Source organism: Cottoperca gobio, chromosome 3 (genome assembly GCF_900634415.1).
Source record: "Cottoperca gobio chromosome 3, fCotGob3.1, whole genome shotgun sequence".
Classification (NCBI taxonomy): Eukaryota; Metazoa; Chordata; class Actinopteri; order Perciformes; family Bovichtidae; genus Cottoperca; species Cottoperca gobio.
In genome coordinates, this window is record NC_041357.1 from 25,958,565 (window position 1) to 25,973,594 (window position 15,030).

Below are 15,030 nucleotides of genomic sequence, written 5' to 3' on the forward strand. Positions count from 1 at the left end.
CATACAATACAGGAGCACTGAGGATTAGTGAAAGATTAAAACACCAGTCACCATCATTTAAACTAGAGAACCTTTATTAAATAATTCATGGTCAATTTCCATGAGGTCTCAGTTTGATATTCCTCATCTCAAAGAAGAACTAGTCGAGCGTTCCTCTGGTTTAGTGTGCATATCGAGGCTGACCTGCATGGCAGGACAGGGGGGAGCTGACGGTCTTCCCCAAAACAGAATTATGAATAGCAGGACAGTGTCAGTCCACTTTCAATTCAATCATACAAAATGTAACCAAGACCTCCCAGGAATAGATTTTCTTTTTTTTTTTGTTCAATCTGATCGGATTTCCACTTTCAGTTTTGTTTTGTTTTCTCTCCAAATGAGATTTCTGAGTTCAGAACGTGGAGTGAGTTGTGTGGATTTAAGAGAAACTACACACAACAAAAAACCCAAAGCTTCTCCCATCTTGGTTCCCCCCAGCTCTTCTCCTTGGAGGCAAATGAGTTCACTCTTATTAAAGACAGGTCTCAATGAAAAAGTGCTTTGTATTGTTCACTCTGTAATTCAAAAACTTTGAGCGGTATATTCACTACACGGGCTAGATTATTAACGTTAAGCTAAACCATGTGAGACAGAAACAGTGGGTAAACACACTGCATGTTGCAGAATCATTTGTACAGTGACGGGGGCTTTACATGTCGCTCACATTGTTTTTCTGGTATCGGCCGACTTGGGACAGTTAGCGACTTTGGTAGTAAGTGCCCCCCCGATAGAAAGGCTATGTCCCGTGCACACAGCACACACGCATTGAAAGAGCGGCCCATTTTTAAAACTGGAGGGCCGGGGCAGGAACTGGTGACTACAATTAGGAACCGTTTAGTAAGAGCATTCAAACCTATGAATATGTTGTGACTATGTATCAAAAGTTCGATATACAGTGAGTAAATAGCTGACACGGTGAAAGCTTAGTTGCAAATGTATCTAGCTGGCACTTTCAGTCAAAAAAATATAAGGGCATACATTGGTTGTGAAAGACAAAAATGGCAAAATGGTAAACAAATTTCTATCACATTAAATGTAACTGATGGCTCTGCAACTCTTTTTCTTTTGTTTTCTTTTTCAAATAACTGATACATACACACAACATACACATTTGACTGTCCGCCAGTGAAAGTCTTTGAGTCGGTAAGCGTAGTAATCCCAAAAAAAAAAAAAAAAAGAAACCAGGAGCTCCAGCGTCAACAGTTTCAGTGTCTCCGCTCTCAGGGGCGGAGCTACAACGTCTGCTTTGACGTGCGTCTCCTTCCTGGCCTCCCGTCAGAGTCCTTCAGTTCTGGCTCTTCTGGAAGGAGGCCAAAACTAAAAAAACACAAACGTGTCCCCAGTGTCTCCCAAACTCTGTAATTTCCTTCTGTCTTTAAAAAAAAAAAAAAAAAACATGTTCTCCGGTTCATCACCGCTCAAGGTGTCGCGTAGCTGCTTGTATCCTTCCCAAAATTGTAATACTCCTCCATGTCGTCCATGTTTGCGGTCGTGAGTTTCGTGAGGTTTTGGGAGCCACCATTGTCCATATTGTCCGGTGATGTAAAGCTGAAGCTTTGTCCTTCATACTCCCCCTGGTTACCCATTTCTGGAATAACATCTGGGGAAACACAAAACAAAGATAAGCATTATAAAGTACATGTGTGGCATTTTGGTTTGAATTACAAACATTTAGGGAATATTCATTTCAACCTCTGACTTCTATATATGATTACTTTAAAGCCCCTGAAATGTTGAATTCAAATCGTAAGTATTATTCTGTAACATTAGGATTAAAACACAGCAACAATGGTGCTTAAAGTTTGGACGTTTTGTTGAGTCTGACACTCAAAAACTCAGCTAACCTGCTTAATCAGAACAGAAGAGATGCAGAGGCCTGTAACCAAAACCAGGCAAACCCATAACTCTAATTCACATGTTGGTACATACAGTATATCTCAAAAGTGAGTACACCCTTTAGATTTTTGCAAATATTCTGTTATATCCTTTCAGGGGATAACATTATCCTACTGAAACTTTGATATAACTTAAAGTAGTCAGTGTGCTGCTTGAATAACAGTATAGATTTATTGTCCTTTGAAAATTACTCAGTACACAGCTGTTAATGTCTAAACAGCTGGCAACAAAAGTGAGTACACCCCATAGTGAACATGTCTAAATTGTGCCCAAAGTGTCAATATTTTGTGTGACCACCATTGTTATCTAGCACTGCTTTAACCCTCCTGGGCATGGAATTCACCAGAGCTGCACAGGTTGCTTCTGGAATCTTCTTCCACTCCTCCACGACGACATCACGGAGCGCACGGATGTTGGACACCTTGCACTCCTCCACCTTCCTCTTGAGGATGCCCCACATGTGCTCAATTGGGTTTAGGTCTGGAGACATACTTGGCCAGTCCATCACCTTAACCTTCAGCTTCTTCAGCAAGGCCGTTGTCATCTTGGAGGTGTGTTTAGGGTCATTATCATGTTGGAAAACTGCCCTACGGCCCAGTTTCCGAAGAGAGGGGATCATGCTCTGCTGCAGGATGTCACAGTATATATTGGAATTCATGTGTCCCTCAATGAAATGCAGCTCCCCAGTGCCGGCAGCACTCATGCAGCCCCAGACCATGATGCTGCCACCACCATGCTTGACTGTAGGCAAAACACATTTGTCTTGGTACTCCTCACCAGGGTGCCGCCACACACGCCGGACACCATCTGACCCAAACAGGTTTATTTTGGTCTCATCAGACCACAGGACATGGTTCCAGTAACTCATGTTCTTGGATTCATTGTCTTCAGCAAACTGTTTGCGGGCTTTCTTATGCATCGGTTTCAGAAGGGGCTTCTGTCTGGGGCGACGGCCATACAAACCGATTTGATGCAGTGTGCGGCATATGGTCTGGGCACTGACAGGCTGACATCCCACTTCTGCAACCTCTGCAGCAATGCTGGAAGCACTCGCACGTCTATTTTTGGAAACCAACCTCTGGATATGACGCTGAGCACGTGGACTCAACTTCTTTGGTCGACCCTGGCGAGGCCTGTTCCGAGTGGAACCTGTCCTGGAAAACCGCTGTATGATCTTAGCCACTGTGCTGCAACTCATTTTCATGGTGTTGGCAATCTTCTTATAGCCAAGGCCATCTTTGTGAAGCGCAATAATCCTTTTTTTCAGCCGCTCAGAGAGTTCCTTGCCATGAGGTGCCATGTTGTCCAGCATTCAGAGAGAATTGTGCCCAAAACACCAAATTTAACAGCCCTGCTTATCATTTACACCTGAATCCTTGTAACACTAACGAGTCACATGACACCAGGGCGGGAAAACAACATCATTGGGCACAATTAGGACATGTTCACTATGGGGTGTACTCACTTTTGTTGCCAGCTGTTTAGACATTAACAGCTGTGTACTGAGTAATTTTCAAAGGACAATAAATCTATACTGTTATTCAAGCAGCACACTGACTACTTTAAGTTATATCAAAGTTTCAGTAGGATAATGTTATCCCCTGAAAGGATATAACAGAATATTTGCAAAAATCTAAAGGGTGTACTCACTTTTGAGATATACTGTATACATCACGCTTCTTCCAACTGAGTCCCATCCAGATCAGACTAGAGCGGGGCTTCCCAAAAGGTTGATAGCAGTGCGGGTAGATCGCGTAACCAAAGTTAATGAAAAATGCAACTTCTGTCCTCAAAAGCTGCAGCGCCATGATTTGGGGAAGGGTGCTGGAGACCAAAGGGACGGCGTGTGCGCAACTTGACAGTGCGCGCTACACAGAGCAGATTGAAAATTGTCTGTCAGACTTTGACAAACGGTTTCAAGACTTTGCTTTACTCGAGCCCAATTGCTACATTTACGTGCTACCCGTTTAGGGGAGATGTTGAAGTTGATTCACTCGCATCGAAAATTGCCTCCCTGTCCCACCTGAACTCATCTTCAGTGGAGGACGAGAGGCTGACATTCAGCTGAAGTCCAGGGCTCATGGACAGTTTTGGAACTTACTCACAGTCACAGAGGAAAAGTACCCAAACACTGAGGAAGGCGTGCTCCCTCCTTCACTGCATTATTTGGCTCTACTTATTTATGCCAGTCAGCCTTTTCCCACCTGAAGATGATCAAGTCCAAGTCCACCATGACTGATGATCATTTGGAAGCCTGCTTGATGCTGCTACCTGCAGTTACTGTGCAAACCTGGCTGATTCAGTGCAAGTCATCAGAGTAAGGTAGTGACCACGTTTCTTAATTTTGCATATATGAGGCAAAAAAAGAGCCTTAGGTATGATTGCTGCCGGTATAAAGAGCAAAACATTGTATTTACCTGCCAAATGAGATTTATGAACACATAGTCAGGATGTGCACACTGATGGTCTGTTAATAGCAAATATTACCACAACATTTAAATTTAAATGTTATCACAAACAATGTTAATTAGTTATATTTGTGGTGTTTGAGTTTTTATGTTGGCTTCAAAGCTGTCAGGACGAGGAGCAGAAGCAGGTTTAGTATCGGGGGGGGGGGGTCACGTGTGTGAATTGTGGACTGGAAGAAAAGCACATATGTTAAAATCGACCTTCTCTGGATAAATACCAGTTAAAGCAAACGTTACAACATGTGCAGCGGCACTCACCTTGTCCTTCTGGTGAGACATCCATCCCGTGCTTGACCTTCATGTGCCTGCTGAGGTTTCCCTTCAGGTTGAACTTGCTGGTGCAGTAAGGACACTTAAAGGGCTTACTGCCAGCATGGAGGTGCATGTGGCCCAACAGGTTGTACATTCTGTTGAAAGACTTGCCGCATACCTGAAACAAAACAAAGAAAGCAGAACATAAAAATACTGACTGATGAACACAGAGATAACCTCCTTTAAAAGACGTCAAAGTAGCTTCTTGTAGGTGGTAGAGATGAAAACATCCGGCCTGATGACAGATGCCTCAAAGCTTATCGTGGATTTTTCTCCCACAGTAAGAAAAAAAATAAATTTCAAAATATTCACCTTGCATTTGAACGGCTTCACGGGCAGGTGGACGATCATGTGGGTCTTGAGGGTCTGTTTCTGGATGAAGCTCTTGAAGCAGACGTGACACTGGAAGGGTCGGACGCTGTTGTGGATGAGCATGTGCCTCTTCAGGTTGGCCGACAGCGTGAACTCCCGGGAACACACGTCACACTTGTGGCCTTTCATCCCCTGCAGAGTCCAAACACATAGAAAGGGTGAATCATTAAAATATAGCGACGTGTGCGGCGGTTTCTTTTTCTGGTCACACTGTTCACTAAAAGTGAGCCAGAAGAAGATTTGCTTAATTGAAAGGTTTTCGAACTGTGAAGGGGAGGTGGGAGAGAGTTAAAAAAAAAAAAAGGAGGGAGAGGTGCGAGGTACTGTGCGAGGTGAAAGAAGTGGCTGAGAGCAACGGGATGCTGTTCATTTGTAGTTTAGCTGCTGATCTGGCTGCTTGTCAACATAGTCGGCAGTTGTGGCGCTCAGCTCATGGAGGCAATTCAGGTACTTTAAAACCTTTAGCACCCGATTGCCGCAATAAGTATTAAAAAAAACACACTTATTTGAGTCATAATGCAGTCAAATCTCAACACAAAGACATGATGTGAATATGTTCAGATTCTAACGCGCTCTGAGAATATCTCCGTCTCCGGTAATCCGGGTAGAAATCATAAAAAGACATTCCTTATAACTCCAGAACTCGCCTGAGAGTCGTCACATTTTTAAGCTTTCTTCCTTATCAAAGTAATCCGGTGATCATTTCTGTACATCCATTGCTTTAAAAAGGTGCCTGTAGGCTAGAACAGCTGTAGCCCACCACGTAGTGCATTCTGGATCCATGGACTTCCTGTTCACACACCCCGCAAAGCATCATGGGAACTCCAACACAGATGATTATCCCCCATAGAAGTAGTAAGACGAAGACGAAGGCAGTTCCATTTCCCCCGTAATGATATTCACATGCTGCCTGAGAGATGTTGCCTATTTGTTTGACCATATCAAAATCCACGGCAGCCATTTTGAGTGTACCAAAAGAGATTATTAAAGAGAGAGAGAGAGAGAGAGAAAGAAAAGAAAAACCTACGCTTCCTTCTTCTGTTTACGTAATATTCTCATGCGACAGGAAACGTATAAACATTGAGAAGCCGGTCACAAGAGCAGACCATTCACAACATGGAAGGCCTTGAGGCTCGTCTGAATCAATGTGCCGTTGCAACCGTCCTCTCCACTCACACAGTGTCAGCAGGCACACAAGTGCGTCTCAACAACTGGATTCTGCTTTATTGAGAAGAGCAAATATGCATTACAGTTCACCAGTGGGTCGAGAGACTGTGTTTGTATAAGCAGACACATCTGGCAGACTGTCAGTCCCCCCCAACTGTCTGCACAACACGTGTGTTGTGTTGCAGCCGTCCTCCAGGGGGAGCAGTGAACAGACGTCAGGCTCAAATACAAAAGGGAACATTCTCTCCACTGAGAATACTGACTGCTCTCTCATTCTCATGATGAGTGTGGCTTATGGTTTTTGTTCCCTTGAAAGTAATAGAATTTAGATAAATCCTCAGGAATTTAGAATTTCATTTTGTCACTGAGCGATTTCTATTAGAAACTCCAGCCATCTATCCATCTCATCTATCCATCTCCATCTATCTGTGTGAAAGTCTGGGCAATTCAAATCCAAAAGGCTTCATTCAAAAAAAGGTGAAAGGAAGAATGCGGTTTGAGAGAAATAACAAGATGGCAAATGTTGCATATTTTATAACGTCATCTAATAATCAGGGCCTCAAACTGAGAATTGGGGGGAAAAGAGAGTCCTGTGGTAACGGTAAATGAATTGTGCTCTCGTCTCTCTCTCTCCATCTCACCTGAGTGTGCGAGTAATAGCGCGCATGTGTGTCGAACACACAGGGGGCACTGAGCAATTACAGACATTTCATTTAGACGACGGCTATAATGAGGAGAACATGAAGACGCTCAGTATTGTGGATGTACAGAGTCACATGTTGGTGACAATGCAGCACTGAACTAACTACTTCTTATTTCCTTAATTAAAACATATTTTGAAATGGATCTATCTGGCAACAGATCTGTCCCCATTTGTTAACATGAACAAACCTCTTTCAAAACAAGAAACTTGATTCTCCCCAGGACACACATCCTCTATTGAATAGAGAATGTGTGATTAACTGTACACAGGGTGACTGCATGCAAAAAAAGAGCACATATCCTGCTTGTTAGCAGTGATAAACTGTGATAAAAGCCTTTTATGGAAGGAAAACTTGTAGCAAAGTCTGTCCTTTGAGTCGGACATTTTGCCGTTTCTATTCGCTTCTATACTGACCTCAACTAAAGTCCGACATAAGACACAAAAAGTGGGTAAAGGACAGAAGGTGAAGGTGTTTTGTGTGGCTGTTTGCTTTTGTACTAGTAAAAGAGAAAACCCTCACAGTCTCCTTATCTATGCAGGTAATATTAATAGTGTCTGTAACTAGAGCAGTCAGGAAGCCTGGGTGGTAGCGGAAGCGTCCGTACCTTATGAGTGAGCGAGTGCTGACGTAGGTGGTGGAGCTGCACAAACTCCAGGCCGCACTGGGAGCAGGTGTAAGGCCTCGGGCTCTGGTGCTTCAGCAGGTGGTTCTGGAGCTGGCTACGGTAGGCGAACGACTTGTTGCACTCGGTGCACTGGAAGGTGTGGGGGCCCTGGTGGCTGGTCTGGTGACGTTTGAGGTGCGCGTAGGTGGGGAACTCCATGCCGCACTGCGAGCACACATGGCAACGTCCGCGCTCGTGCTTCACCTCGTGGGCTCGCAGCTCGCTGGGATAGGCGAAGCCGCGGCGGCAGAAGCGGCAGCTGTAGGGCTTCACATCGGTATGTTGCAGCATGTGTCGCTTCAGGTGACTGGTTTGGGTGAAGCCTTTCTTGCAGACGGTGCACTTGTGGGGCCGCGTCCCTTGGTGGGTCAGTAGGTGGGTTTGAAGATGACTTGGCTGCTTGAAGAGCTTCCCGCAATGTGGACAGGCGTGTGGTTTTATGCCATTGTGGCCCAGGATGTGTGTGACCAGGTTGTACTTCGAGGTGTACGATTTATCACACATGCGGCACTTCCAGCGCTTCAGACCATCTCCCACATCTACGCAGTAAGATTCATCGATCTGGATGTTGATATCTAGTCGGTCAACTCTGCGGCCTCCGTGTCGACGAGGAGGCTGGGGGTTTGGAGGCTGCTGGTGCTGAGGTCCGGCATTCCCATCTGTCCACATCATATTCTGGCTGCTATCTTCGTACTCGCTAGCCATGCCCATTTCCGCCGAATCATAGCTGCCCACTTCACTGGTCTGGAAGTAGCTGCTGATGGCTTCCTCCTGCTGAGTGGGCTTCATCATGTTGTTCCCCTGGTGTTCTACCTCTTCTTCGTCCTCTCTGCCACCGCGACCGTGGCCCACCATAGGGCGCTGGCCCTGTAGTCCTCTGTGGCCCTGTTCCCCTCCCCTGTGGCCCACCTGGGGGGGAGGAGGGTGAACGTGTGTGTTGGCTTGTGGCTGGTTGGATACTACATCCCGCTCACACTCTACACAGTTCTTGTTGGTGCCTCTGAGCGTGGCCGGATCCACTTGTACTAAACCACCTCTGGGAGCCATATTGTTCAGCATGTGGACACAGGAAGGCATTCCAGAGTTCACCACTTCCCCTTTCACATGGGCCGAGGACACGTCACCCGCCTTGAAGGGTGTGACGATCGGGGCCAACCATTTTCACGTCCGGATGTTGAGGGGGCCCCTGCTGCCACCTCCTCTGACTGCAGCTGGGTTGCATCTGTCCGTCTTCTCCCAAATTGTCTCCTAGATAATCTCCGTTGGCTCCGATAAGCTGGTCTGCGTACTCGTAGTCGACTCCCTCTACTGGTGGTGCGGGGGACTCTTTGGGTTCGCCGGTGTAGAAGCCGTTGGGTGCAATGGTCGCGCCAAACACTTCATTCTGGGAGATAAGACCTAGCACGGCAGCCTGGGCCAGGGACAGCACAACTACTGGATCTGTCTGTGTGCCTATGTCCACCAGCCTGGCCATTACCTTGGGCTCACATCTACCCAGGCGCCGGCTCGCCTCCTCCTGGAACAGAAAGAGACACACAAGCAGACAAGACATCAGTACTGCAAGGGAGGAATTATCAAATATATATCTGAATGTACAGATGTAGTCAGCAAATTGAGTTGTTACGACTCATTGTACTTCGCAGTATTATGGGGGAAAATAAATAAAACCAAGGTTTTGTTCTCTGTCATCGTCTTAAGTTTAGGGAAAAGTTTGTTGTTTCAGCGAATTTCTCAACTTATGAACAAAATTGTCTCGGAGAAGCTAAGGAAATAATGGAGAACACAACATCGCTTGCTCTTGATAACTTGAAAACAGCGTGCATTTGTCAATACAGGACACTTGGGCTACAACCAAATGGTCTACAATCTGAAGTAAGGCAGAAAAGTAATCACAATAATTTAAACTACAGCATACTGTCCTCCAATGAGAATGTGTCCTTCATCAAACGTGATCCATTAATGACAAAAAGGTGTCAAAGCTCATCATCCAATCAGAGTGTCCCTTTGAGCCGGTTGTCCAGAGATAGAAGGAGAAAGAGAAAGATATTTTTTATTCTAAGAAGCCCTTTATTGCATCACAACGAAGGATACAAAAAAGAACATTTCCATCTACAGAGACTATCCTCAGCACAAATCAATGTTTCTGGGACAAGTGAACCTGAATCACAACTGTATTAAGACAAATCTTTGGATCTGGAACTATGAAAGACACCACCATCCTAATCCAGCGTGCTAACCATGTATGGCCTGTGTGTGTGTTGTGGGGGATTAGATGGCCTACTGATCTACACATTTTCAAGTGCAAGAGGGGAAAAAAAAGAGATGAAAAACTGAGCAAGAGTAAGAAATGAAAAAAGAATGGAAAAGCAGGAGATGAGACAAAACAGAGGAGAGCAGAGAGAGGGAGGGAGAGAAACAGAGAGGGAGGGAGAGAGAGAGAGAAACAGGAAAGGAAGGGAGGGGGGAGAGAGAGAGGAGAGAGAGAGAGAGTAGAGAGAGAAGAGAAACAGAGAGGGGAGGGAGAAAACAGGAGGTATGTAGAAACATAAAAGGATCCCCGAGAAGCGAAGAGAGAGATGTATAGAGAGAGAGAGAGAGAGGAGAGAGAACTTCTCTATCTTTCCCCCTTGTTCTTCTCTCTCTCTGCTCTCTCCTCTCTCTCTTCTCTCTCTTCTCTCTCTCTTCTTCCTCTCTCTCTCTCTCTCTCTCTCCTCTCTCTCTCTACTCTCCCTTCTCTAGATGTATCTCTATCTCTCTCTCTCTCTCTCTCCCCATTCATCTTCTTTTATATTAGATCCTCCTTCTCTCTCGCTATTCATCTTTCTCACCTATATAATATATATATATCTATCATAGATATATATATATAATATCTATAAATCAATATATATATCTATTTCTCTATATCTAACATTAACTATATATCTCAACATTCTCTATATTCTCCTCTATATCTATCTTATTTTTTTTATATGAGATCTCTCTCTCTGAGATAGATCTATTTTTTTGATTTAGAGAGAGAGATATCCTTCAAATTGTCTAGATTTATTTATATTTTTTTAAAATAATTAAATTTATTTTTAGATTAAATTATAGATAACTAGAATTCTTTTTATGAGTTATTATTACTTCTTATATATTTAGATATAATACACTTTGATATTTGAAGGGGGATATCTATAAGATTTAGAGATGAGTTTAATAATGCAGTTTGCAAAAAATATCATCAAGAGGCAGAAAGAGAAAGAAAGATATGTAGAGACAGAGATAGAGAGATAGCGAGCGAGGGGGAGGAAGGAGAGAAGAGGGAGGATGGACATATAGAGCTTGTTTTGTACTTTGGTCTCTATCTATTTCTGTTACCAACCAGGAGACAGAAGGAGAAAGAAATGGACCAAAATGAAGCCAGACAGAATGAACGATAAAAAGAATTGTGAATGTTGGAAAGCAGAGAAGAAGAAGAAGAGAACGAAAAAGAGTTGAATGAAACAGCTCAAAAAGAGGGCAAATGGAGTTAATGCCAGACCACAATTCTTATTATTGAGAAATAAGAAAATCGGCAAATGGTAATCTTTAAAAACAAAGAACAACAAAACCTACAAAGCACCAGAGCATCTCTGAAGGCAGCTTTTACCCGTCAGCCGGTGAGTGTGATCAGCCCACTAACTACCACTTAACATGCTACGAGTAAGAGTCAATAAACTCACCACGCTCCTCTTGCTGTGAGGTTTCAGGTGCTTTAAGGATCTCATTCTTCAGTGCGAGTGTTGAGTGAGAACAGGCTACGTTTGCCTCCTATTTATACGTGAGGGATGTGGGGAGGCGGAGCTAAACATTGCCCGCCTCCACCCCTCTTCTTCTTCTTCAACACAGTTTCGGTAGTGACTCTGGTCACACCAGCACAAGCATAGACCAGACACAAACAAACAAATATTCTTCTGACAAATCAGCACGTGTCCGGTAGATTTAAAGATAAACAAACAATGTGCAGCTCATAGGCTCGCAAATTAGGCTCCTTGATAGTCTGATTATAAATGTGCGCCTCAAAGTCACACCAACAGAAATAAAATCAACATCATATCAGTCTGAAAATTATGGATCCACCAAGCTGGCTCACGCATCACTCTCCATCTCCGTCTGTCATTCTTTGTCTTTGTTTCTGCCTATCCCTGTCTGTCTCTCTTCCTTTATCTGTTTATTCTCCCTCTCTCTCTCCCTCTCTCTCTCAAAAGTGTTGGAAGATTGTTTCATGCACAAACACTCAGATGCAAGTCTGTGATAGGGACAGAAAGAGAGAGAGAGAGACACATGGAAGGTGACTGACAAGGAGATGAGCGAATGAAAAAGAGAGAGAGAGAAAAGATAAAGAAAAAGAGGGAGTGGAAGGAAAGAAGGAATGGAGAGGGGAGAGAGAGAGAGATAGAGAGAGAAAGAGACGGAGGGGGATGGGAAGAGTGGAGCTGAATGCGGTAAAAGAATAAGAAGAAATGGTAGATGCATGGAGGGAAAGAAGCAGATGAAATGAGAGTAAAGAGAGAGACTAAAAGGTATTGTGCTACTCTTAATGATGCAGTAAACAGGCAAACGTTTCCCTCTCGCCTTCCCTCAATCACACACAAATTAGGCCGCTGATTGACAGCTCAGGAAACGGGTTCGAGATGCGAGTGTGAAGAACTTCAATCTCTTTTCACGTCATTTTGCGACGAGCAAAATTAGGGAAGCGTGCAGAGATGAGACAGCCGCCGAACAGCGAGACTGTGCCAACGGTGGCCTGAGAGTCCGCAAAGGTCACGCACATCCTGGCAACGATGCAACAGACAAAAACAAAAGCTGCAAACTACGGATGAGGAATCAAAAGACTGACCGACACTTCCTCCAAAGAAATGAATTCAAATCTACTTTTAAGATGTTTGAATTTAGCAACAAACACTTTGAAAGGTTGCAAATAGACTTTTGCCGGAATTTCTTGAGACGATGCGAGTCAATGGAAGCTGCCAATGGACGGTTGATTGTATCTGTAGACGCTGGTGTTGCATGATGTTGAAGGTGTGTTCTCTCTCCACCATGTGGTACAGTCACAGCATTCATTTACATAGTCCTTAAGAACAATCAGGCCAGACACAGCTACAGTATTAACAGTCTGAGCTATCTTCTGTCTTTAATTGCAATGTGAGGAACAGCTCTGAGTTTCATACGGGATAGACAGCTAGCTTTTTCATTATCAAGCGAGAGTAATTTGGCTCTCACGAGAGATACAGTGAAACACTTTGACTTTTAGGTGTTAAAGAAGTGTTCACTTTGAGAAACAAAAGGGTCCGATTGGAAGGATTAAATCAGAATCTGAAAGAGATGACAGAAACTTCTGGTCTAGAAAAGCATCGAAATACAATTAGTAAAGGAATAAACAGTAAATCTTGAGAATGTCATATGATTACAGCTTGAAATGAAGAAAAAAAAAAGATTATAATTGGAGCTAAAACCATCTGTTTATTAATAAATAAATGATAGAACAGTTTATAAACTGAATGTTTAATCGATTACTCAAGAAGACTCAACAAACCCTTCAGAATTATTGCTTTCTTTTACACTTTGTCTAATAAAGCAATGCCTGGATATCATAAATACAACATACTTATTCTTAGCTGCTAAGGTGTTGGTGTTCTGCAGCAGTAGTGTTGGCGGGTCATTTGTGGATTTCTAATAACAATCTCTTATTTAAACTGTCGTGACTGATCAGCTGATAGTCATGTTTTACAAAGCTGCGTCACAAGGTTAATAAACATTTTAAAAACTACATATCTCACTGTTTCCTATGAAAGTGCACATTCAGAAATCTTGCCGGAGCTGAGACATGACAAGTGGGGGTGTTTACGCTCTACTTCCTGCCTCACTGATTTTCATCTGCAAAATATAACTTACAACAAAGATCTAATGTTCTCTGTGGTTCTGCTAAAATCCACCTCCTGTCAATCACAGTCGAGCACAGAACAGCGCACGATGCTTCCTCTGCATGTAGTCTGTAAAATAAAGTTTTATAATATTATGCACATCCCAAAAATGTGATAAAACAAAAAGTAAGGACTTCATACGGATCTTTTAATTGGTTTCTTTTACATTGTTCAGCTTTAAACTCAAAACTGCCGGTTGCATTATCTTAATTATTTAAACGTTTGCTTTACTTTAGCAAAACGCTCTTTATTCTTCTTTAAGTTGACGGTTTCCCATCAGAGGGATAACATTTCCCCACTAACAGGAAACTAAACACACTATTCTCCAATGCAAGATGCACACCATGCCAAGGGGTGTGACTTACATTTCTCAACTAGAAGAAGTCCCGCTCTCTTGGGTCCTGTTCACAAACTCAGCGTCTTAAAAATGCGTTTTGATGAGAGGAGGGCGGCTTTAAAAAGAAACTAGTACGATGTGAGCCAAAAATAAATAAAAACACAATTTGGGAACAAATTAAACAACTACATACGGGACACAAACACACGTCTGAATGCACAGCAGTGCAGGCAGGAAACCTTGAGGGACTGCAAACCTCTTTTCTAGCCGTATGGTCAAGAGCAAAATGTGCGTTTCTTTCTGTCACAGTTTCCTACTGATAAAATTAAACATGAGAGGGAAGTGAAATCTGATGTGGCTGCTCGAGATGCATTCTTACGCCAGGTGTAAACTGCCGTCTGACTCATACTGGACACATCCAGATAAAGAAGACTCAGGAGGCGGGACAGAGCCTGACATGGTCCGGACAGAGCGGGCTGAAACACAGTTTGGACACAGCTTTCATGGTTCTTTTCTTTTCTTCGCGGTCAGCCGTGCTAGCTCCACATTCCTGCTTCATAGCAGTGCTTCCAGAACTTCTCATGCAAAGTCATAACGCATCTTGCCTCGGTGATATTTGGGTAAATATTAGTCAGTGTCGAAACAATTGGTCGATTAGTCGATCAACAAAAACAATCAATTCCTTAATTCCTCCAAATGTGATCATTTGATGCTTTACATCATAATATATTTTTGGACTTTTCAATTGTTGGTTGGACAGAACAAGATATTAGCAGACATCACTTTAATAATATTAATAAATGTTAGTTGCTCTCGCGGGGGGGGGCTGGTAATCAAGCCTCGATACATTTTGGTGCCGACTGAAACGTATTAGAAACTGTAAACCACCAAAGTCTGCCAATGTCTGCTCAGTCGGGAGTGACATAGAAAATAAATACATAGAACGTGAACTTATATAAATGGTAGATTGTAAAAAGAATGACCTGATTGGATGCGTGTTGCCCAAATGCACCCTGGGAGTCGTAGTTAACTTCTAGCCCCATGTTTTTATGTGCTTGGTACCTTTGACTGTTTTTTATCAAAGAACTAGATAACATTGTCTTTGTGAAGCATTAATGGGACTTTA

The 15,030-nt window shown here is 43.4% G+C and overlaps 1 protein-coding gene across 2 annotated transcripts in view; it reads right to left on the reverse strand.

Moving 5' to 3' along the window:
• Positions 1-56: 56 nt before the first annotated feature.
• LOC115025101 (zinc finger protein 710-like) overlaps positions 57-15,030 on the reverse strand; it is a 25,104-nt gene continuing 10,130 nt past the window's right edge. Inside the window, exons 1-5 of one of the 2 annotated variants that reach the window (XM_029457166.1) lie at positions 11,327-11,416; positions 7,560-9,135; positions 5,025-5,216; positions 4,659-4,830; positions 57-1,636 (exon numbers count right to left, since the gene is read on the reverse strand). In XM_029457166.1, the coding sequence (XP_029313026.1) occupies positions 1,455-1,636; positions 4,659-4,830; positions 5,025-5,216; positions 7,560-8,696 (1,683 nt within the window). In that variant the 5' untranslated portion in view covers positions 8,697-9,135; positions 11,327-11,416 and the 3' untranslated portion in view covers positions 57-1,454. Of the gene's footprint in view, positions 1,637-4,658; positions 4,831-5,024; positions 5,217-7,559; positions 9,136-11,326; positions 11,417-15,030 lie in introns of those variants that run through there. The other variant, XM_029457158.1, reaches the window with a different exon arrangement.